General features: G+C 39.7%; 2 protein-coding genes across 8 annotated transcripts in view; one reads left to right on the forward strand and one right to left on the reverse strand.

Moving 5' to 3' along the window:
- SPART (spartin) overlaps positions 1-24,842 on the reverse strand; it is a 66,930-nt gene that overhangs the window by 29,240 nt on the left and 12,848 nt on the right. The window contains exon 1 of one of the 7 annotated variants that reach the window (XM_032294471.1): positions 24,000-24,017. The exons of 1 other annotated variant lie outside the window; for it this stretch is intronic. The gene's annotated coding sequence lies outside the window, so the exon portion shown is untranslated. Of the gene's footprint in view, positions 1-8,498; positions 8,868-9,851; positions 10,301-10,435; positions 10,575-10,795; positions 10,984-23,999; positions 24,018-24,842 lie in introns of those variants that run through there. 5 more of the 7 variants (XM_032294465.1, XM_032294469.1, XM_032294467.1 and 2 more) reach the window with 5 other exon arrangements.
- LOC116562212 overlaps positions 9,836-24,842 on the forward strand; it is a 44,266-nt gene continuing 29,259 nt past the window's right edge. Inside the window, exons 1-2 of the mRNA XM_032294345.1 lie at positions 9,836-10,088; positions 10,296-10,805. Coding sequence (XP_032150236.1) covers positions 9,836-10,088; positions 10,296-10,805 — 763 coding nt within the window. The remainder of the gene's footprint in view (positions 10,089-10,295; positions 10,806-24,842) is intronic.

Raw genomic sequence — 24,842 nt, forward strand, 5'->3', positions numbered from 1 at the left:
TAACCAACCAATAAACAATAAGTTGAATCACACACTAGGGAAAACAGAAATCAGGAAAAAAAAGATGTGAATGAAACTTTGTTACCTGATTTCCACTTAAAGGTGGCAGGTTACCCCACACAGCCTTGTTGCTTCCCCATATCCCACTAAGATGACTCTCGGAAGATTATGAAAAAGGAATAACCATTTTTCTTAATGAGAAAAATGCATGAATAGGCACTTCACAGAAGAAATCTTTAAAAAGCATCTGAGGCCGGGCACGGTGGCTCACGCCTGTAATCCCAGCACTTTGGGAGGCTGAGGCGGGTGGATCACGAGGTCAAGAGATCGAGACCATCCTGGTCAACATGGTGAAACCCCGTCTCTACTAAAAATACAAAAAATTAGCTGGGCATGGTGGCGCGTGCCTGTAATCCCAGCTACTCAGCGGCCTGAGCAGGAGAATTGCCTGAACCTAGGAGGCGGAGGTTGCGGTGAGTCAAGATCGCGCCATTGCACTCCAGCCTGGGTAACAAGAGCGAAACTCCATCTCAAAAAAAAAAAAGCATCTGAAGAGGTGTTCAGCATACTATTCCCTCAAAAAGTGAAACTAAAATCCAGTGATACAACTAGACACTTATCAGATGGCTAAAATGTAAGCCTGACTAGTGCTAAGTGAAGACAAGTAGAAGTCTTCCACTTTGCTGTGAAAGCTGCAAAATGATACACCATTTTGGAAAACTGGCAGTTTCTACTAAAGTTAAACATTCACCCACTCAATGACCCAGCATTTCCACTTGCAGGTATATAACAAAGAGGAATGGATGCATGTGCATGCCAAAAACATGTACAGCAATACTCACAGCAACTATATTCACAAAAGGCAAACCCTTGAAACAACTCAAATGCTCACTCATTTATGCAGTACAATAATACATAGAAAAAAATTTTTAAACTTGATTGCCAGCAACAAGTTTAAAACATCAATGAATCTCATCAATTCTTTGAGCAAAAGCCAAATACAAAAGATTTCATATTGAGACCACATACTATACAATTCTATATGAACGAATTAAATAATGGGAAAAACTAATCTATGATATGACATAAATCAAAATAGTGCTTATAGGTGAAGGCTATAGACTTCAAAGGTACAGGAGGGAACCTCATGGCCTTTGGAAATGTTTTCTGCTGATGTGCGTGATGACTACAAGGGTGTACTGTAGTCCCCCGTTATTTACAGTTTCACTTTCTGTGGTTCCAGTTACCTGTAGTCAACCATGATCTGAAAATATTAAGTGGAAAATTGCACAGATGAATAATCTGTAAATTTTAAATTGCACAGTCTCAGTATCAAGATTAAATCTCTTGTCCCTCTCTGTGACACCCTGGGGCATGAATCATCCCTTTGTCCAGGGCATCCATGCTGTCTATGCTCCCCTCTCACGATCAATTAGTAGCTGATAGAGTTTGGCAATGTCCCCACCCAGATCTCATCTTGAATTGTAATGAGATTCAGGTGTCAAGAGTGGGACCCAGTGGGACATGATCAGATGGTGGGAGCATTTTGCCCCATGCTGTTCTCATGATAGTGAGTTCTCACAGTATCTGATGGTTTTATAAGGCAGTTTTCCCAGCCGTTGCTAGCTCTCACTTTCCTGCCATCATGTGAAGGTCTTTGCTTCCCCTTCACCTTCTGCCATGATTGTAAGTTTCCTGAGGCATCCCCAGCCATGCAGAAAGGTGAGTCAAATGAACCTCTTTTCTTTATAAATTACCCAGTCTTGGGCAGTTCTTTACAGCAGTGTGAAAATGGACTAATATAGTAGCCATCTTGGTTATCAGATCAACTGTCCCAATTTTGTGGTGGTTGCGTTCAAATAATTCTTTTTACTTAATAATGGCCCCAAAGTGCAAGAGTAATGATGCTGGCAATTTGGATATACTGAAAAGAAGCTGTGAAGTGCTTCATTCAAGTGAAAACATGAAAGTTTTCAACTTAAGAAAAAAAAAATCATATGCTGATGTTGCTAAGCTCTACAGTTAAGAACACATTCTCTATTCCTGAAGCTGTAAAGAAGGAAAAAGAAATTCACACTAGTTTTGCTGTTGTTCCTCAAACTGCAAAACTTATGGTCAAAGCATGTGATAAGTGTTTAGTTAAGATGGAAAAGGCTCATATATGAACAGAAACATGTTCCAATTGAAAGCAATGGGTGCCACACTATCCATGGTTTCAGGCATCCACCAGGGGTCTTGCAATGTATCCCCCTTAGTTAAGGGGAGGGAGGGACTACTGTATACTTACCTAAAAATCATTAAACTATAAATTTAATATCAGGGTACTATATGCATTTTATGTGATTTCTCAATAAAACAGATAAATAATAAAGGCATAACTCACAAGGACAAACAGGGAGAATGAAAAGTCAATAGTGCTTGGTACCAAAAAAGGAGGCAGACAAGTGAACACTCCCAAAATACACTTGAGAAAACAGAAGCCTTAAACAGTCAGTGGGAAAATCAGAGAAGCAGCTGCACTTACATCACATCAGAAACCTCCAAAGACGTAAGAATTGATGGAATTCAATCTCACTACAGAAAGGAAGTAGAGAGAGAGCTGAAAAAAAGAGGTCTGGTTGAGGCCAGGTGTGGTGGCTCATGCCTGTAATCCAAGCATTTTGGAGGCCAAGACAGGTGGATCACCTGAGGTCGGGAGTTCAAGACCAGCCTGACCAACATGGTGAAACCCCGTCTTTAAAAAAAAAAAAAAAAAGAGGACTGGTTGAAAACCTATTTACAAATTAGCACCCTCTGATATTTCCTACACCAAGCACTCAGGTCACTGTTTCTCTATAGCCTGAAAGACTGAGTGCTTTGATCTAGAAGAGTGTAAAATAAAGTGTGGATAAGAAAATATCAGGCATGGGCTGGCCGTGGTGGCTCATGTCTATAATCCCAGCATTTGGGAGGCCAAGGCAGGTGGATCACCTAAGGTCAAGAGTTCGATACCAGCCTGACCAACATGGAGAAACCCTGTCTCTACTAAAAATAAAAAATTAGCGGGGTATGGTGGCGCATGCTTGTAATCCAGCTACTTGGGAGGCTGAGGCAGGAGAATTGCTTTGAACTGGGGAGGTGGAGGTTGTGGTGAGCCGAGATTATGCCACTGTACTCCAGCCTGGGCAACAAGAGCGAAACTCCGTCTCAATAAAAGAAAAGAAACTATTAGGCGTGATTAAGGGTAAAAGCCAAAAGCAGGGGGATTAAATGAAATGAACATTGATTACTGAGATTATTGAGACCCTCAGCCTTCTTCCCCACAAATTGGTAATTAGAGTTCTGGCTGCCAAGTACCCCTCAAAGGAGACTGGAAGTTATCTTCTTGAGGAATCTGATCACCACCAACAGGAAAGATCCACAGATAGTGACAGTGAGAGTTCCCTTAGGAAAACTGCCCAAGTAATTCACCATTGAGAAGCCACAGTTGATAGGTTCCACCCCACAGAATCTCAGATCAGCTTTCTAGTGCTTCATCACACACACACACACACAAACACTGCCAAAGATCACAAAACATGAGGCAAACAGCCAGTATAAAAGATTAAAATAAGAGCAATGTAATTTGGTTGAAATGGACAATATTCAGGAAAAGCAAAACTTTTAGAAAAACCCTATAATTTACATCAACATAAAGAAGAAGAAAATACTGCATCCTTAAAATAAAAGGTGTGGTGCATGCACACTGAAAAAAGGACATTCAAGGGACAAAAGGAACTCTGGGAAATTAAATATTTAAAAGCAAGAAGGAAAAATTCAAGAAGGATGAGGTCATACAATTACAGAAAATGCCCAGAAAGCAGAGCAAAAAGACAGAGTTGAAAAATAGGAAAGAATATGAAAATTAGGACCCAGTCTATAAAGCAAATCATTTGAATAATAAAACTTCTAGAAATATGGGAGGACAAGGCGCATGGATCACCTGAGGTCAGGAGTTCCAGACCAGCCTGACCAAGATGGTGAAACCCCATCTCTACTAAAAATACAAAAATATTAGCCAGGTGTCCTGGCATGTGCCTGTAGTCCCAGCTATTCAGGAGACTGAGACAGGAGAATTGCTTGAACCCAGGAGGCAAAGGTTGCAGTGAGATAAGATCCCGCCACTGTACTCCAGCCTGGGTGACGGGGCAAGACTCCCTCAGAAAAAAAAAAAAAAAAAAAAAGTCTAGAAATATAGAAATAGAAAACAGAGAAAAAATAAGGGATGAAAGAATTAAAGAAATAATTCATAGAATTTCCTAGAATTGGAAAACAAATTTCCTGATTTAAAACAACCAACAGGTTAGGTACAGTGGCTGACATCTGTAATCCCAGTGCTTTAGGAGGCTGAGACAAGAATCTCTTGACTCCAGGAGTTGGAGATCAGCCTGGGCAACACAATGAGACCATCTCTACAAAGAAAAAATTTAAAAATTAGCCAGATGTGCAGGCATGTGCCTGTAGTCCCAGCTACTCAGGAAGTGAGGCAGGAGGATCACTTGAGTGCAGGAATTCAAGGCTGCAGTGGGTTATAATCACAACACTGCACTCCAGCCTGAGTTGAAAGAGCAAGGCCCCGTCTCTAAAAAGTAAATAAAAAGACCAATGGGCAAAAAATAAGAAAAAAAAAAATCACACCAAGAAACATACCATAATATTTTAGAACGCTAGACTCGAAAAGGTCTTTAAAGTGCTCATACAAAAAATATAATAAGAGTGCTAAGGAACTTCTTAAAGGCAACAACAGAAGAAGAAAATTAAATTTAATGCATAATTCTGAGTAAAAATAACTTCTAAACCCAGACAAGTGATTGCTTAGTTATTACATCCTCTGTTTGCTGGATGCCATGTCTGATGAAAGGAATCCCAAGACTGATGATGAGTTTCCAAGATAACAATTAGGCAAACACTCCAGGCTGGGGTAGGAGACAACAGAAAAGAGTTCTTTAAGAAAGTAAACTGATAGAATACCTAATGTGTCTGTAAGTTCTGAGAAAAGATCTACACAACCATGAGTATTCAGGGTTTCATTAGTAATAATTAAAAACTAAGGAAATAAAAATCAAGACAACTCTAGAGAAAATGATGCTGAGCAAGAAATAAAAAGTAATCATAATGTACTAAATGTTTCAGTTTTGATTGGTGTCATAATAAACACAATGAATCTCGATATAAACAAAAATATGATACAAACATATTGAAAAGATGAAAGATGGGATGGATAAAAAGTTTATGTGCATGTGACAAAGGATGAAAGAGATAAAACTTTACTTTTGCCACAGAGAAGTTAATGGACAATGCCTAAAACTGAAAAAGTACCAATACATTTGCACTGTTTAGAGGTACAAAAAGACCAAAAGAATTGGGTAAGAAAAGTGATACAAGCTTACTTGGGGAGGAAGGGGTAAGATTTGGGTGATGAGACCTCTGATTTTCACTGCATGTCTTGTATAAATATTTAATTCTTAAATCTATGTATATGATATAAAACTTAATTACTATCATATTTTAAAAGTAAATGGAAGCTTTAGAGCAACTATGTCGAACAGAAATATAATGCAAGCCACACATGTAATTTTTAATTTTCTAATAACCACATTAAAAAGGTAAAGAAAAACAGGTGAAATTAATTTCAATGATAGTATCTTATTTATCCAAATATATCAAAAATATTATTTCAATATGCAGCTAATATAAAAACTTTCAGTGAAATATTTAGTTTTATTTTGGTATGAAGTCTTCAAAACTTGATATGTGTTTTACACTCAAAAGGTATTTCACTTCCAACTAACCCTACTGCAAGTGCTCAATATCCAAATGTACCTAGTGGCTACTCTTATTAGACATGGCAATTCTTTTCCTGTGATCTCATAAAAACTTATGATAGGAGAATTACAGTGATATGAGACTATTTTAGCAGCACTCTATACTATGAAATGTCACAGAAGCTGTGTTCTAGCTTCCATTTAGTGATAATATAGCAATACTTTCCAGCCTGAAAAATAGGCCACTAGTCGGCCTTATCATGCAACAACTTCATGGTAGTCAACAGAATATATTCAGTACTCAATTAGAAAATACCATATACAACTGACCATACAAAAACCCACCTTTCTGTTCTGCCCCACCACCACTATCAAAATTAACAATCTCTTTTCCTGGAATGCTATCCTGTTGTGTCATAAGATTGCCACATTTTTCCAAAGAAACCACAGGACAGGTATTTTGTATTCCATCTTCTTCAGGATACAAGGAGACTCAGAGTAAGACAGCAGAGGTTAAATAGGCTTCTGAGAGTTGACTGGGAACTTCACCAGCCATCGTTAAGTTTGTCCAAGTGACTTGAACAGGATCTTGAACAACACTGTGACTTGGCACCCACTTTTGTCCAAAATACTGTAAGACACCACTATCCCCACACATCATTTAGAGCACTTAACATATGATGGACAGTACACTAGGTGTTTATCTCAATCCTTAAAAACAATTCTTGAAGTAGTATTACCATAGTACTACTTTGCAGAGAAGAAAATTGAGGTTTGAAAGCATTAATTGCCATAGATCACCTGTTTTTTGACAGACCCTGGAGTTAAGAATTACTTTTACATTTTTTAAAGGTTATAAAAACAAAGAATAATGTGCAACAGAGATCATATATGGCCCCCAAAAGCCTAAAATATTTACTATCTGGCACTTAACAAAAGTTTACTGACCCTGCACTAGATTATGGAATTAAATAGTCTGATTCCAAAACAAATTCTCTAAATCAGGGTTTCTCAATCTTGGCATGGTTGACATTTTGGGTTGGATAATTAATTCTTTGTCAGTGGCATCCCTGAGCTCTGTCCACTGGATGCCCATAGCAGCACCCCTCCCCCACCCCAGCTGTGACAACCAAAAATGTCTCCAGACATTGCCAAATGTACCTTGGGCAGCAAAATCGTCCCTGACTGAGAATCACCACTCTGAATGGTCTTCAAACTGGGGGATGTGTGTCCCCTAGGACAAATAAAGTCTTCCACGGGACATACACTAAGGCTTCCAGATCCTTTACTTCCATTAGTATTCCTCACTAAACTAATCTGCCTGAGAATATGCCCACTGTCCAGTTATCATACTGGTTTTTCTTCCCTGAGATCCTTTCACAATCTTCCCACTTTACAAAATAAAGACATATTTCTCACCCACTCCCATTCTTACTGTGATACACTGCCCCAGTATGGAAAAGCCTCCCTACTAACAAAAAATAAGTCAAAGGGCTCAAAGACCCTCCTTTAATTTAGGCATAACTCCCACTATCTATTCCATGAAGACACAGATTTCCAGTAGACTTCTACTCTTAATTATTATTCGTTAAAATTCATCAGGTATTTATGCTATTCTGATCAACTATTACTATTAATAATAATTCAATCCAAAAGAAAATTACAACATATAATTATAAGAAAATTTTTAAACTTAGTTCAATTTTTAAAAGTTCAAATTACAAAGACATGTATGACAGAAATTAATAAAAAGCTTTCAAGCATAAAAATACATTATCTTAAGATAATATTCTGTGGGATGGGGGTGATAAAAAAGCAAAAAAAGGAAGTTGTAAAATATAACGTATTTTAAAAATTGATGGTGATATATCTAAAACTACAAAGATATGATACTCCACTGGATACAGTTAAAAGAATGATGTACCAATATTATATTAAAATGTCAATATCAATACCATGTGGGAAATCGCATCCTTTTCAACTAAAGCATGATGTAAAATGCTGTAAGTTAACCAAAAGTGTGCAAGAGGGACAGTTTTACAAAAATTATTTGGGGGTTCACAAGCAAATTAAAAGTACTGCTTTAAAAACCACTCATACTATAATACATGGCAAAGATATAATGGACATGGTCTGTCTCTGGCTCTTGGAAGCACCAAAATTTACTATCTTTTGTTAAGCTCTCTCTATGTGCGTCTGGAATCCTTCTAAGGTTATCGAATCTTCACTCTTGGAGGCTGATATTTGATTTTAAAAATGTTTTATAAGTATGAGCAGTTTGCCTAAGACAAAGCTAGTAAATAATAAACCCAAATCAGTTCATGGATCAGAAAATTATGTCAAGAAAATTAAATGAGCTCTCGCCTGTAATCCCAGCTACTGCAGAAGCTGAGGCCAGAGGATAGCTTGGGCCCAGAAGTTCAAGGTTGCAGTGAGCTATGATTGTACTACTGCACTCCAGCCAGCCTGGGTGACAGAGCAAGACCTTGTCTCTTTAAGAAAAAAAAAAAAAAAGAAAAATGAAAATTAGATAAGCTGTATTTGATTCCAAAGCTAAAACTCCTACTATGTTTTCAAGTCAGCAGAGTGAGGGAGGGTTAAAGAAAGCCCAGAGTGACCCATGGTATATAGTCATGTGGCTTAAGTCTTCAATAGGTAGCTTTTGAAAGTAGAAGCAAGACATAATGAAGGAATACAGCTAGAAGCAATATTTACTTTGGGTATACCTTTATTTCTAAGCTTATTTTACATACAGTGTGATGAAAGATTTCTTAAACAATGTGTCAATGCAGGAAACAAGATGGCTACTGAGAAAGGAGAGTGTGCCTGTGTGTAGGGTGGAGTGGGAGGGCTAATTCCACAGGGTTGCTTAATAACCTTCCTTGCTTCATCTCCATCTTGAAGAGAGAAAAAGGTTACACAGGGAGAACAGCCTGGATATCTAGAGGTTACATGCAAGTCTAATGGTCAATTTCAGTCTAATCTCTGGGGAATTTCAACACGGAAAGAAAAAGGTTTATATTAAAACAACACATTTTTTATTTTGTAACTGGGATTTGCTACTTCTTCCTTACCAGTCTCACAAAATACATTTTACAGAAATAAGGATTGTAGGATGGTGACTTAAAAAAAAAGTCTATTCTATTCCTTAGCACAATTAAGCGTCAAGTGTCCAGAAAAGATAAAAACTTATCACATGATTTCAATGAGAAGAGAAAGTCTTTGAAATGACAATCTGAAGTATTAAACAGTACCTACAACAGTGTAACAGTCTTCGAGAACAAACCAAAATCAGTTTCTGGATACCAGTAGTTCACCTAAATTCTAATTTTTTAACGTTCTAATAAAAGAAACAAAACGCATTTATTTCAACATAACTATATGTATGTGTGTGTCTTAAAAAAAATACCCAAGAGCAAAGGTAAAATTCTCAATCAAAATACCTAGCAATTTAGTTGAATTCCATAAACACTGAAAGTAGTAACACTCTCACTTCACTTTCGCTTAACAGTCAACATTACAAGTAGTTTTTAATAATACCGCATTTATCTCCCTAGAGATAGCAGAAGTTTACTTAATGCCTATTTGGCCCTTTACCAAAAAAGCTGTCTTTGTCTATTGCCTGTATGCACTCTCTCCGTAGCATCCCACTCATTCTAGCCTGTTAGGGAAACCACACACAACGTTTCAGAGAGTGCCACAGGGGAAGCCGACCCGAAACCACATTACAGAAAGGCTTCCCGTTGCAAACAGGTCCAATAAACCCATCAAATTGAGTCTACAATTATAAAGAACCGCGAATCAGAAAACAGTTCCATATGTAATTGGGCACAGTCTTCTATTACTTTTTCCCCACTTTCGGAAATTTCAAAGAAAAACTGCTACATGCTTAAATATCTGAGGCCACTGTATCAAACGCCATAACAACCTGGAACGCAAAGTGGTTAAATTATAATACAATAAAGCCAATCTCGAGGATCCTCAGTGGATTACTAGAGTACTGCTTTTACAATTAGCGGAAAACTGGGTCAGCCCTACAGTCACGCAATAATATGCCGCGTCACGAACCTGCGCGTTCCGAGAGAAACTTTTCTCAGGCCCACAATCAAGTCGGAGGGATCCTCCGCGCAGCTCAATCTCTAGGAAGCATGAAAGGATGTTCTGTAAAGAGTCAAATCACGCGCAACCCATCCCAATATAACTGCAGTTGTTCGCGGGTCTCCTTGCAGAGAAAGGCCACCGAACCTGGACACTGCAGTGGGCGCTGCGGGAGGGCGAAAGACCTGGGAGATCTGCGAACCCAAAGTAAACAACGGGGGTGGGGCCGGGAGGAGGATGAATAGCGATGCTCCGAAAGGACCCCGCGACGCAAAGCGGGCGGGAGGGACTCCCTCCAACCTAAAAGTCCAAGGAGGAGAGGCCGAAGGTTCCCTAAACACGACACTGGGGCGGGGGAGGGGACGCAGAACAACTTCTCAAACTATTCTCTCACGAAATCGCTCCCTTCCTGAGACTCCGATGAGGCCCCAGCCACCTCCGCCCTCGTCCCGCGACCCTCGCCGGCTCGGGTTCCCCGCGGGGTCCGCGGGGCCTGGGGCGCTCACGCCGCCCACCCAGGGGACCGCGCAGGGGTGAAGTCCCCGCCGCCCCGCCTGCGCCTTCCAGACCTCGGGCGCCCGGGCGTCGCCTCGGGAGCTCCCCGCGCGGCCGCCACAGCCCGGGCCAGCTCCAGCTCCCCGACACGCGTAGCCGCTGGGCTCGCCGAGGACCGGTCCCGAGGTTTCCTAGGCCTCGCGCGCGCGCTCTCCGGGACCACCGAGACGTTCCAGGCCGCGCGCTCTCGAGCGCTCCCCGTCACGCGACTGCGCCGCCCCGCCCGTCGGCCTCGCTCCCGCCACGGGGCTCGGAGCGCGCCGCCGCCGCAGCCTCGGTCACGCCGCAGATGCCCACGCGCGCATCTTAGCAGCCGACTCGTCACCAGCCTGCTCAGACTAGGTTCTGCCCACTCTGACCTTCTAAATGGTACGTGGGAGGACGTCCGTCCTCTTGGAACAGTCACCGTAACGCTCTAGAGGGGGAGAAAAGGAGCGTGGGCGGCAGGCGAGAGACACCCTCGCGGGTCAGCGGCTCCGCGCAGACCCCCAGTCACGCTCCCCTGAGGCCACGTCGGCCGTTCTGCGCCTGCGCAATATCTTTCTCCCCTGCGTAACCGAGGCCTTGGGAGAGACTAGAAGCTAGTGTGGGCAGTGAGCGCTTGTAGCCGCAAGAGGGAGCGCTGAGCACAGTGCGCGAGGGACGACGAAGGCTGACTGTCCCCTCAATGTCTGCAGCCTGAGCTTTGGGACTTCTGTATCCAGAGCATAATTTCCAAAAGCCCGCCTGCACCATGAGTTTTAAGTGTCGGGGACTGTGTGTGTTAAAAGTCAATATCACTATCATAAAAATGTTAATTCCTCACTCCAGGATACAAAAGTAATTGTGCCAATACCATTTAGGATTATGGAAGGCTAAAAGAGAAAAATCAAGATGAACATACTTTACCTCTCTTGACAAGTGTTTTTAAATTAGTAAAATATTGTAGATGAAAGACTTGTAACTCCTCAATAGGCCGGCCTTAGGGGGAAAAAAAAAAAAAAAAAGAAAAAGCAGTGTGTACTTGCCCTGAGCATTTAGGACCAGTTTTGTTGTTGTTGTGTTTTGTTTTGTGACAGAGTCTTACTCTATTGCCCAGGCTGCAGTGCAGTGGCATGATCTCGGCTCACTGCAACCTCTGCCTTCCAGGTTCAAGTGATTCTCATGCCTCAGCTTCCAGAGAAGCTGGAATTACAGGCGTGCACCACCACTCCCATCTAATTTTTGTATTTTTAGTAGAGTCGGGGTTTCCCCATGTTGGCCAGGCTGGCCTCCAACGCTTGACCTCTAGTTGTCAGGCTGGTCTCGAACTCCTGACCTCAAGTGATCCGCCTGCTTTGGTTTCACAAAGTGCCAGGATTACAGGCATGAGCCACCCAGCTTGGCCATAAGACCAGTTAAGTGACTTTCCTAAGGATTTCAGTGACTTATTCCAGATGAATTAATCAGATTAATTCAATCAAGATTAATTAGTGATAGGGACAATTGGACGGGAAGAGCGTTTTAAATTTAAAACTGGGAGCCATTTGCTACTTCCCTCAAATCTAAAAAAGGTAGCAGTAAGTCATCCCAAAAGGCAAAACCTTTATTAATATATTAATTTATTAATACAATGGTTTCAAAATGATTTTGCTTTTATACCACCAAAGGAATCCCAAAAGACTGTGACTGTGTTCTTCCTTCCACGTTTTGGGGTCGAGCATCAAAATTGTTCATCTGACTTAAATAGTTGCAAAAGAGGCAACATCTGTTTTATTGTAAATTAACATTTTAAAATAAAAGTTATATAACTTTTAAATGTAGCGAGTGGAATCTAAATACCAATTTAATGTATAATGTCATCAATTTTTAAAACTATGTGAACAAGCTTTTAACAGAAGGAAATTTTACACCATTTCTTTTCTTCTTGAACTCATATTTTCATTCCATATTGTGAAATTGTATCCCAATGTCATATTTCTTTAGTCTTGCAAATATTGGCCAGGCTTGGTGGCTCGTGCCTGTAGTCCCAGCTACTCCAGAGGCCGAGGTAGGAGGATTCCTTGAGCCCAGGAGTTTGAGACCAACCTGGGCAACATGACCAAACCCGTCTCTACAAAAAAAAAAAAAACAAAAAAAAAAAAAACAAAAAAGCCCAGCATGGTGCTGTGCACCTGTAATCCCATTATTCCAGAGTTGCAGGTGGGAAGATCACCTGTGCTGGGGACAGTGACTGAGATTGTGCCACTGCACCCCTTTTTGGGCAACAGAGCCAGATCCCGTCCCTCCCCACCCTCACCAAAAAAAAAAAAAAAGAAAATCTTTTGTTAGCCATCTACTCTACTTCTTTACATTTAAAAAGTATATACATTTAAATACAATTTAAAAAATTTCCAACAGCCATAAAGATGAATGTATTTAAAACTTGTAAACTTTCTATACAAAAAATTGCTATGTATACAAAACCCTGAAGAGTTTACTACAATACTGTTAGAACTAATACATGAGTTCATCAAGAATTCAGGACAACAGATCTACGTACAGAAATCAATAGTATTTCTATACACTAGTAATGAACATTTCAAAAATGAAATTCCATTCATAATATCAAGAAGAATAAAATACTTAGAAATAAATTTAGTAAGTGCAAGACTTATATGCTGAAGACGATACAGCATTGCTGAAAGAACTTAAAGACCTAAATAAATGGAAAGACAAACCATGTTAAAGGGTTGAAAGACTTAATATTGTGAAGATGGCAGCACTCCTTGAATGGACCTACAGATGCAAAACAATCGGGTCAAAATCCTAAATGACTTTTTTCCGGAATTTGGCAAGCCGATCCTAAAATTCATACAATCCAGGGAAATATAAGTGCCCAGAATAGCCGCACGCACACACACACACAGGTCTTGAAAAAGAAGAATAAAGTTGGAGGACTGACACATTTCACTTTCAAAACTTATTACAAAACTGTGGTAATCAAGTCAATGTGGTTAATTTTTGTTTTATGAGATATATTTGTGCTCACAGTAGCTTCCGTGTATGGTTAAGTTACTACTGGCCATAGTGGTCTAGTGCTGATGTCTAGGAATGTTTGTACTACTGACTGCAGAATTACCTAGCACCCTAATAGAAAGACACTGGTCAGGTGTTGTATTGCTTTCTGTTTGTGTCCTGCAGTGCCCAGTACCAGAAGGATGCGGGAGGGGAAGAAACAAGGTGTAAAGTGGATGGGGCTGGAAGCTAATTTGTGGAAAAGTACCAGCAAAGGATTTGGTTTGCTCATCAGTACCTGGGCAAAACCTATATTCGTGGTCCTTCCAAATTTGGTAACAATTGTGAAAATTTGCGATACTCTTAATACTGAATTATGAAGCTGAACTCAGTTTTCCTGAATTATACTAAAAAGCTAATCTTGATAGACCATGCTAGAGGAAAAACTGAATTATCTGTTCTCTCTGCGGAATATATTGCAAAATCGTTTTCATATGAAGAAGCAATCAGAGTATGGAGCCAAGAAAGGTAGGGATAAGTATTATGGGATGTGCTGAGCACCTGAATGATAGAATTATGTTGTTTTTCTGGATTTTGTGATATCTGTAGTAGTCGTCAGCTTTTTAAAACTCATAATTTTTTTATTCACTTTTATTTGTTTCCTACAGAAGGCCATCCAAACTGTAAAAGCTGCAACCATCACAAAACTTGGATCTGCTTAGGCCCAAGGGGTGCCTGAGATCAGCAGAAAATAATTGCTTATATTTGAAAACATGTAAAAAACCATTTTTAACATTTAGTATATCTTACTGAGGTAAAACAAGGCTTTAATTCTCAAATCAGACCGACAAGAATCAGAGGTTTTATCCCATCACAAGAAATTAATGGCAGTATCCAAAACCACTAACCCAGCTCCCCAGGTCTTCCCCAAATTCGTTAGAACACACTCTGGCTTATATGTAGCAGGTGAGGTCTCTGAGTAAGCTATGGCAGTGATCACTTAAACAGATGGAGCTCTTTCAGTCAGGATCTATCTGTATTTTGTACTGAAATGATTGTAGGGTGGACACTGACAGTTTCCACTGGGCCATTCCATGTGTTAATATATCCATCTATTCCAGGTTTATTTACCTTACGCCATCTAGACAGAGCAGGTGTACCCTACTAAAAAGCATTTCATAGACAAGGACTCCCCATTCTCTTTTTACCAGAATATACCTTGCTTGTTTACGAGGCGATTTGACTTGGTTATTTCCACCTGGCCATCTCAGGCTAGGAATAATTAGCTATAGACCAGCCTCTATCACTTAACTTCTGACTTATCTCCCCTGTCTTTTTTCTCACCAGATTCTTCAAATAATAATAATAATAATAATTCTCTAAAAATAGCGAATAATTGTGGCTAAGATTTTTAAAGGAAAGTTACCATTGTACCATTATAGAAGAGAACAATATTTTGAAATTTTGGCACTCTTGGGGCTTTTACCCCTGGGCAGTGCACCAGAGTAAGATTTAGGAAGCTGAGGGCTGTGTATTTCTTGTGTAGAGTAGAAGAAGTTTTAATGTGAAAGGAGGAGTAGGAAAAGACACACTAGGAAATAGCACATAAGAAATTAAGATCTGGATATTGATTATCTTATATCCCTGTAAATTTTCTGCATACCTCCAGTGGTATGCATACCGCTGTCAGATATTTTTATATCACATACTTGTAGTGGAGGGTCTGGGACCACTAGTCTAAAATCCAAGAGCCTGAGTTTGAATCCATCTTCATTCACAGTTGTTACCACTTAATCCCTCTGAGCCTGTTTTCTCATCTGTGATATGGGGATGTGATAACAGAATCTGCCTCATAGGGTGGTTACCTAAATTAACTGAAGTAACTCATTTAAAGTTGGCACTCAAGCCAGGTGCAGCAGCTCACACCTGTAATCCCAGCACTTTGGGAGGCTGAGGCAGGAGGATCACTTGAAACCAGGAGTTCAAGACCAGCCTGGGCAGCAAAGCAAGACCTCATCTCTAATTTTGAAAAAAAAAAAAAAAAAAAAGTTTGGACTCAATAAATATTGGTAGTAATATATGAATTTCTTCTCCTCTTGCTGACATTCTTTAATGATTAGCAAAGAGCAATTTGGTTCTAAGCAAATCTGAATTTTTTTTAAAGTTTGTCTTCCTTAAGATTGATGAAGTTATTTTCTATTGGCAAAGAATTTACTTCACTGTACCAAAAATGGTAAATATGAATACTATTGTAACCCTGTCACAGTGCCATTAATAAAACAGTAATGTTATACATAGCATTATTTTAATAACATAAATGTTCTCTGGAGAAAAATCTAATTGTTAACAGACTTTGGGAATGATATAGGCCTATTTGGGTTTTAGGCATGCAATATCCATTATACTTACAAATCCTGAGTGATTATGCCAAAGACTTTTATGTAGAAGCCTGTAGTTTAGTTAGATGAATGTGCTAAAAGTTTCATCATAAATTATGCTAGATTCAGTTTCATTCAGGTTGTCATTTCTTTTATTCACTTGCTGAAAAAATGTTATTTTTTCTTTTCATCTATTATATAATATTGTCAGTGAGTACTGGAAAACACAGAGAGTATATCACATAATGATGACTATCATTAAAATGAGAAATGTTCAAATTACTTTAGTCATGAATTGAGTTAGATGTCAGGATATCCATATCATGAAGTGAACTTAGGTTATCACTAGTGATATATCCTAATTGCTCCAAGCTCATGTTGAAATCAGTGGGATGACTTGGTGTAAACTAAAACTCCTGGTGAGTGCATTATGTTAAGGACTAATGTGTTGATAATGTTCTAAAAGTTCTACATGAGAGAAGGTTTCCGACCTGTGATCTCATTACATTTTTCTTTCTTAAACTCTACATTATATGAAAAACAGGCATTTGACAAAAGATCAATAATTGTGATTTTCTTAGTAAAGTGTAACTTTCCTCTTACAGGCCAAATATAGTGGATGATGGTCAATCTATTTCTTATAGTGAACCCCAAGTTTCTCTTCAAAGAATCAGTATGTCAATATGTTCAGCTCTCTTATTCTTTCTCTATTTTAAAGTTTAACTTCCTTGTAATTCCAGTAAACAACCTTCTCCACCAGTTCTAATCAGTAGTTTACATCTGTTCCTCCCCCTACTTACCCCCACCCCCCGCCCCCAGCTCCATCCTGACTCATTCTGGTCACCTGTTCCAGTGCCCTTCTTTGACCAAGTCACCCCTGGCTGCCTGCTCTGACCCACCCGTAACCATCCTTCCCACCAAAACACCCACCCTGCCATTCCAGCTCGGACCCCTGCTCTCTTTAAAATAGCTAGTTGGGATTAATCTAGCTTGTGTGGTCTAACCCTAGCCAATAGGACACAGCAGTAGGGAAGACCCCTGTCGGGCATAAGTACCACTTCCTACCTTGTCCAAGTGTGCAGCTGCCATTGCTCCATCTGTGAGCCTCACCCTTCTATAGCAGTGAATTGCCTTGCTGAGAGGATTTATCTTCAAGTGTTATTTCTTTTGCAGCATCAAAATTTTACTTATATTGATTAAAAACAGAAAACAATTTCTTTAACATTTCTTACTAACCTAATTTTACTTTATACTAAATTGTACTTTTTATATTATGTTATAAATAGGCTAATGGGTTGGCTATCTTATTTTCTGCTATATGTATAAAAGAGTGGTGGAGTGGGATTTAAAACCAGACACCGGCTGGGTGCGGCGGCTCACGCCTATAATCCCAGCACTTTCGGAGGCCAAGGCGGGTGGATCATGAGGTCAAGAGATCGAGACCATCCTGGTCAACATGGTGAAACCCTGTCTCTACTACAAATACAAAAATTAGCTGGGCATGGTGGTGCACGCCTGTAGTCCCAGCTGTTCGGGAGGCTGAGGCAGGAGAATTGCTTGAACCCAAGAGGCGGAGGTTGCGGTGAGCCAAGATCGCACCATTGCACTCCAGCCCAGGTGACAAGAGTGAAGAGTGAAACTCCATCTCAAAAAACAGATAAAAATAAAACCAGACACCAAACGTCATCTTATAATAACTGCATTCCTTTAGGAAAATACCTTGGTAAGCCACCTATATGCAAGACAAGTCCCCAAGGACACAGGCAAAATCAGACAAATAAAAGAATACTTACACAGCATTTTGTAATACTGTCACTACATTACAAATGAGCAAAGATTTGCACAAGTGGAGGAGGGAATGAGAAGCAATGAAAATTGAGAAGAGGTCGGGCATGTAGCTCATGCCTGCAATCCCAGCACTTTGGGAGGCTGAGGTGGGTGGATCACTTAACCCCAGAAGTTCAAGCCCAGCTTGGGCAATATAGGGAGATCCCATTTCTACAAAATAAAATAAAAATTATCCAGGCATGGTGGCGCACACCTGTAGCTCCAGCTACTTGGGAGGCTGAGGTGGGAGAATCTCTCAGTCCTGGGAGGTCGAGGCTACGGTGTTCACACGTCTGCACTCCAGCTTGAGTGACAGAACCAGAACCTGTCTCAAAAATAGAAAAAAAATAATTGAGAAGAGAGGAAAAGCCAGGTAACATGATAGATTGACAAAAGACTCAGAACGAACTTTACAAATTTTAATTTGTGGTTGCTTTTGCTGTTGTGATATATGAAGCCTACATTTTCTGAGTACTTTAGAGCAGTTTGCCAAAAAATGCTGTGTTTTGTCTTGTTTTGTTTTGCTTTGGCTAGAAATGTAGGAAAAAGGTTCACCATTCATCTTGTCTATATGGTACAGAGCAAGACAAATATGTGAAGAATGAGACCAAGAATGATGCTGAGAGAACCCATGAACTGAACTCCTTACGGAAAGGAAATACTCAGAACCTGAGACGTCCTTGAGACTGTAAGCCCCTGGGGAGACTTTTGGACATTTTGAAGAAGGCATTAGATTATCTAATTAATTTTCTTTCTAATGCCTAGGAGAGGTAGGAATGGAAGCTCAAAGCAAATGTGAGTGCCTTCCAGCCAAATACAACCAAGAGGCCAGAGGTTTTAGCAAACTGAGTTTATTACTCATTGAAGTGAGAGAGAACACATACCATGGGGAGTTAGGAGACACCTTGGTAAAAGGGTATTAGAAAGGCCTCATTACAGCACTTGGGCTTGTGTTAGGTGATTTTGGATTGGTATAAGGAACTGGGCTTTGCTCTGGATTGAGCACTGTCAGATATCAGGAGTAATTCTATGACTGGAGATTTTAAACCTATCTAGAAGAGAAGATAGCCATACCCAATCTGTAGTTAGGAAAGAAGGAGCAGTCAGTTGTATTAGCCAAAATAGGTGGATGTTTGGCCATTTTTGTGGTTTCGACAAGCAAATACTCTGTTCAGACATGATTTCAGAGTGGTTGTGTTTTTGTCTTGATCCTTCAATAGTCACAGAGTGGCCTTGTCTGACCTGCACGTTCCGTGAATTGTTTATGTTGAGTTGGGTAACTCCAAGGCCTAGACAGAGGTAACAGGCCAGCTCCTGGCAACACCTGGAAAGCCAAGCCTGTTCTGGATGTCAAAGGATGCGTTCCATCTCACAGACTTTATGATGTAGAGTGACCTTAGATGACACTGGATTAGATCTATTTTAGCAGGCTAAAGGCTGGTTAATTATAGTGTATTCCCCGCTTTAAACCATGTCAATAAAAAGAGAACCTATGTCATGTTTTAATCAGGCAATTAGTTGATTAACAACATCTGTTTGATGTCCTTTGTAGATAGAGGACTATAACAAAAGAAGCATAAAGGAGTTTTTTTTTCTACATCATAGTATGTTCCACCATGACCATCCCTGGCTTAAAACAGTCATCTTTCTCTGTCCAGGAAAAGGTGAATAACTCAGCAGACCTTGATTGCTCAGACCCTGCACACTCCCAAGAAAGGCCTGGTCTTCAGGACTGTCCTGTGCACTTGTGGAGTATTCTGTTCTCATAAGAGCTTGAGTCTGAGTTGCTGAGGTCAGCCCTACAGGTACCACATGCCTATAAGGTTGACCCCCAATAAAAAGCCTGGACACCAAGGTTCAGGTGAGCATCCCTGGTTAATAACACTTTGCAGATGTTGTCATGCATCACTGCTAAAAAATTAAGCATGTCTGTGCAATTCCACTGGGAGAGGATACATTGAAGCTTACACCTGGTTTTTCCTGGACTTTGCCCCATGCACCTTTTCCCATTACTAATTTTAATATATATTCGTTTGCTGTAATAAACCAGAACTGTGAATATAATTGTTTTCCTAAGTCCTATGAGTCCTCCTAGTGAACCGTCAATTGTGAGCATGATCTTGGAGACCCATGATTCATCTCCAGCTGTATCTCTTCTTTGCAGCCAATTCTACTTTATGTGGATTCACTTCTTTAATCTTTTTTCACAAGAAAATAAATTTCAGTTTTGGCATACTGTTAACAATAGCTGGAGAGGAAACTAGACCTAGAAACAGAAAATGTAAGTAAAGAAGACAGAGTAAAAGGAGAAATGTTTACAACAAAAACCTTGAGAGAGATAAAGTAAGTCTGCTTTTTAGGACTGTATTGATTCATTCAGTTATTCAAACAATATTTATTAATCACCTGCTTCGTATCAGGCAACTGCTTGCTAATGGAGTCACAGTGACCTTTAGCACAGATGTGGGTATGTGGGTTCACAACACTTTGTGTTTTTGTTGTTTTTCTTTTTTGAGTCAGCGTCTTGTTTTGTTCCCAGGCTGCAGTGCAGTGAGACGATCATAGCTCACTATGGCCTTAAACTCCTGGGCTTAAGTGAACCTTCCACCTCAGCCTCCCGAGTAGCTAGGATTACAGGCATGAACCACCATACCTGGCTCTGCAACACTTATTTTGTATTAAGTTTTCATGGCAGAGCTGACTCTACATGATTCTGAGTGTTGGAAAGGAAATATGGAAAACACCCAAGAGGTCATATATCTGTTTTCAATATCCACATGATGTTGCTCTGAAATCTCAGTGAGGCCTGGAAAGGAACAGCTATTTTTGGTCAAAAAACTAAAGATTTGGAATATGGAACATCCCAGAAAATGACATACCAACCTGTCTCCTACTACATTGTTACTTGCAACAAAGCAAAGTAAATTTTTAAACATCTTGTAAAACTGCAAAAGAATAAGATAATAAGTTTCTAGTAAGTGTAAACAAAAAATAAAATTCGAAGGTTCCCCCCAACCATCTGAATGGACTTCCTCCTCAGCCAGGGCTCTTTTAAAATTTAACCTGAGAGACTGTTTCAGGCCATGATGGGAAGTGTGGGTCGATCATGACTCATTATCAGATTGGTGCAAATGTAATTGCAGTTTTTGACATTAAAGTAATGGCAAACCGCAGTTACCTGTGCACAAATCTAATAGCTCTTTGGCATTAACATCTACACAGACTTTAAGTCTGATAGGAAACACTTTACAACCTATTCTGTCTGAAGCCTACTTACCTGAAGGCTTCCTTTGCAAATAAGAACTTGGGTCTCCACAATCCTTTGTCCTAACCCATACACCCCTTTCTGTCGATCCCAGGTCTTTAGACAAACTCAACCAATTGTCAACCAGAAAATGTTTAAAATAATCAATAGCCTGGAAGCCCTCCCACTTCAAGTTGTCTCACCTTTCTGAGCCAAACCAATGTATTTCTTAAATGTATTTAACTGATGTCTCATGCCTCCCTAAAATGTATGAAACCAAGCTGCACCTCAACCACCTTACCTTGGGCACATGTTCTCAGGACCTCCTGAGGGATGTGTCATGCGTCATGGTCACTCATATTTGGCTCAGAATAAATCTCTTCAAATGTCTTAAAGAGTTTGACTCTTTTTGTCAACATAAGTAAAGGAGGATACATGGAAGCTAGACAGTGAGCGTTGTTTACCAAATCGAAATTTGTGAGATCTCTTATATGGTACTATTATTGTATTAAATGTGCTTCATTCTATTTCAAGAAGTGTAAAGATAAGCGCTTTTAAAGACAGTTTTAATCACTATCCCTCAAACCTATTTTCCCCACCAACTTGTGAATGTCTTAATTTGGATACTCCTCCTCCACTTGAGAAAGGCAGCTGTCTCTTTCCTCATAAAGGCTGCACTTCTTAGGTTCTCAGGGCTGTAGTTGCTGTGGGGGTCCAGGAAACCAGCAGCTAAGACCCCTCCTTGGAGTGGGGCAGAGCGTGGATTCTCCCACTCATACCACCATGTATACCTAATCAGGATGCATAAGAAGAAGCCCTAGAGGATGGATGGTTGGCTTTATCTGGGGCCTGCTTCCTAAGGAGGTAGTGCATGAGTGAAACTTTTGTAATTCCAGCCCCTTGCACATTGATGGCCATCACCCATGGGTTAGTTTTTTGGGAGTGTAGATTAGACATGACCAGTCACAAGTCATCTTTGCTGGTACAGAGGCTAGTTGATAGAAATAGTCATTTCCTTAAAAGAATGTGAAGGTATGGCCACCTTGGAAAGAAGCCCCTGAGGCTCCTGGTAAGGATCTTGTTGAAATACAGGATTCAGGGCAGAAGAGGAATGTCCCACGCTATGCAGCCTGTAGCAAGTCCTACCCACAGAACTTCTGTTTAAACACTGCTTGTCTTTTTATAAAAGGAACCTATAAGTGGAATGTGAAAGAACTCCTTGACAAAACAGCAAAGTGGTTAAGAGTTCTGCATGATTAAAATAATAACTAGCTATGTTTAGGTATTCTTTGTATACTTTTAAAAGGTTTTTAAATTCTATGTAATTGGGATTACAAGAGTAAAGAGACTATCTTTTGTACTGGTTCACTACATCATTAGTCAGACACCAGCTCTTCATGAGTAGATTACTTTATGGGGGCAGCCAAGAAGATAAATATGTGGTGAATTGCTGGCAACATCCACCGAACACCAGGAATTCATTATTGGACATCCTTGATTGTCTTGGGGGGATTCCCATTCCAGAACAACTAACACTACTGGCAATATGCAGGTTTTGGATGGAAAGATCGAAGCCCAGAAGGACCCTCCGTTCTTGGAGCTGGTCCATCCAAGCCTGATTGGCCAAATAATATTATAGCTGATTACCAGGAACGCAATACTCAATGGATTTAAATGCATCAGTTCATAAAGAGTTCATAAGCAAAGTCACTATTTGTAGAAGAAAAAGAGCAAAACCTGATACTTTATGAGATGTGGCAAAAATACACCAACAGTTATATTTTTACAGTTAAAATTTTCAAACAATTCTTCCCAGAAACTCTTTTTTAAATTATTCAATCATACTCATTTTATGAATGGTCTTTATTTCTTAGTCCTTTTTTGGATTTCTAGTTGCTGCTATTTCTTTAAAGTTCTTTTTCATAAAGCATCTGAACTTGAAATGCTAACTTGAAAAACCATCATCTCCCTAACACAGCTGAAAAGACTTCTTGTTATGACTAATATATGAAGAGGAGAAATGGAATCTGAATTTACCTAATTTTTTTCCTTATAGTCCCAGTTTGGCTTGCACAAGTGGTACCGTATTACTATTACCAACAAAAAGAAGCTATTGGCCATTTAAAAAACTCTCATTCAGGACAGAAGTAGGTCTTGAGAATCCTTGTCTCTTTTAAAAGAGTTGGTTCTGCAACCCAAAATATTTCCTTAATTTACATATAGACAAATCCCTGTAGTGTCAGACTACAGCATAGCTGAGCATCACTGAACTCTATTTAGTCACAAGGTTTGATTATAACAGCAGGGTGCTTCTTATGCAGTCCTGGAGAAGTGGAAATTAAAATGCTAAGAAAATCTTCTTTTAAGTAGCCCACACGCACTACATATATATTAAGCCTACTTGCCAAGTCTATAAGTTACTCCATCAGAATAAGTTAAAGGACTTTTGGAATTCAATTAATTTTTTTAGATAAAAATAGTTCCCATTAAGTTTTCTGCAAAATTAAGTTGGGGATAAGAGTAATAAATATTATGTTGGGGTGCCAAGTGGAAGGTCTTCTACTGACTTTTTAATTCATCATTCTATTTCACCACCTCCCCCCAATGAACCAATAAGGTGGCTATGTTTAGATTAAGAAGTAGAAGCTCAGAAAGTTTATGTAATATGTTCCAAACTCCACAGCAAATACCAGACAAAGCCAAGGTTCTCAACGGTTGTTTTCAGAACTGTTATTTTATTGAAATTAACATTTTATTGAATACTGTATGCTCAGCATGATTAGTTTCCCTATATTGTCTTTAAACTCTCCCCCACAAAATTATATGGAGTGGAGTTTATGATGTTACATAACATGGTCAAGGTCTGGTGGCTAGTAAGTGGTAAAACTGTAATTTAAACTGGAGCCTTTGATTTTAAAACCTTAGCATGTTTTTCTTATACCACAGTGTCTTGCTGGTTATCCTATTCCCAAGAGGTAATATACTTTGGGAAAATCTGAAACATCTTAGAAAAAAGAGTAATTTGCTAGGGCTAGAGATGGCCTCTTCAGGTTAGCTCTAAATATAGACATATACTTAATGCCATGGACCATCCCATGCAACTGTTTGAGTCCTAACAATATTACCCGCTACCTACATGAACTTAGGCAAGTCACTTACCCTCAAAGCTTGTTTCCAACTTGGCATAGTTGACAAAGCAGTAACAACTTCATAGGATTGTATTAGGGTTTAAGTAAAATAATGTACACAGAGCTCTGTACTCCACAAGAGACAGCAGATTGCAGTTGTCAAGAGCACAGATCCTGAAGCCAGCTGTTCAAATTCAGAGTCCAAATTCTGGATCTACCACTGGCCAACTTAGTGACCAGGGGCAAGTTTGCTGTATTTATCTGTGCCGTCTGTGTCTTCACTGCTAAAAGAGGGTAGTGATAGTAACTGCTTCATGATCTAGTATGTATAGGATACTTAGGATAGTGCCTGGAACACTATGAAAGAAGTTGTTAATTAAAAAAAAAAAAAGGAAGAAAATCTCTTTGAACATAGTAGATGCTGAATTTTGTTCTGCAGTCACTCAGGTAAATTAAAAATAAATTTTTAAACTTTAATTTTTGATCTTTGGAGAAAATTCCTGCATTGCCACTAAGGAAACATGTCAAACGAAATCAGCAGTTCTAGAATGATGAGTGTTAGAGGTTCCCGAGCAACTTCACTGGATTTGGGGGTAGGTGTATGAGGCAGAGAGGAACGCGTTAAGAGTGTCTTTCAGATTTGGGGATTAGATGATTAGGTGTGACACTAGGAACTATTTCCTGAGATGGGGAAGAGAAGGATTATGCATATAGAAATGGGAAGAAGTAAAAGAACTAGCATTTGTAGTATCTCCCCACTACTGAGCATTGTGCTAGGCACTTTGTATACTTAGTAAATCATTTCAGTCTCATAACTACCTTTGGGTTTTACTCTCTCTGTTTCTAGAGATCTGTGAAAATCTTTAAAGGCGTG

Source organism: Sapajus apella, unplaced genomic scaffold (assembly GCF_009761245.1).
Source record: "Sapajus apella isolate SASKATOON/1434 unplaced genomic scaffold, GSC_monkey_1.0 scaffold32, whole genome shotgun sequence".
In the NCBI taxonomy this organism is placed as follows: Eukaryota; Metazoa; Chordata; class Mammalia; order Primates; family Cebidae; genus Sapajus; species Sapajus apella.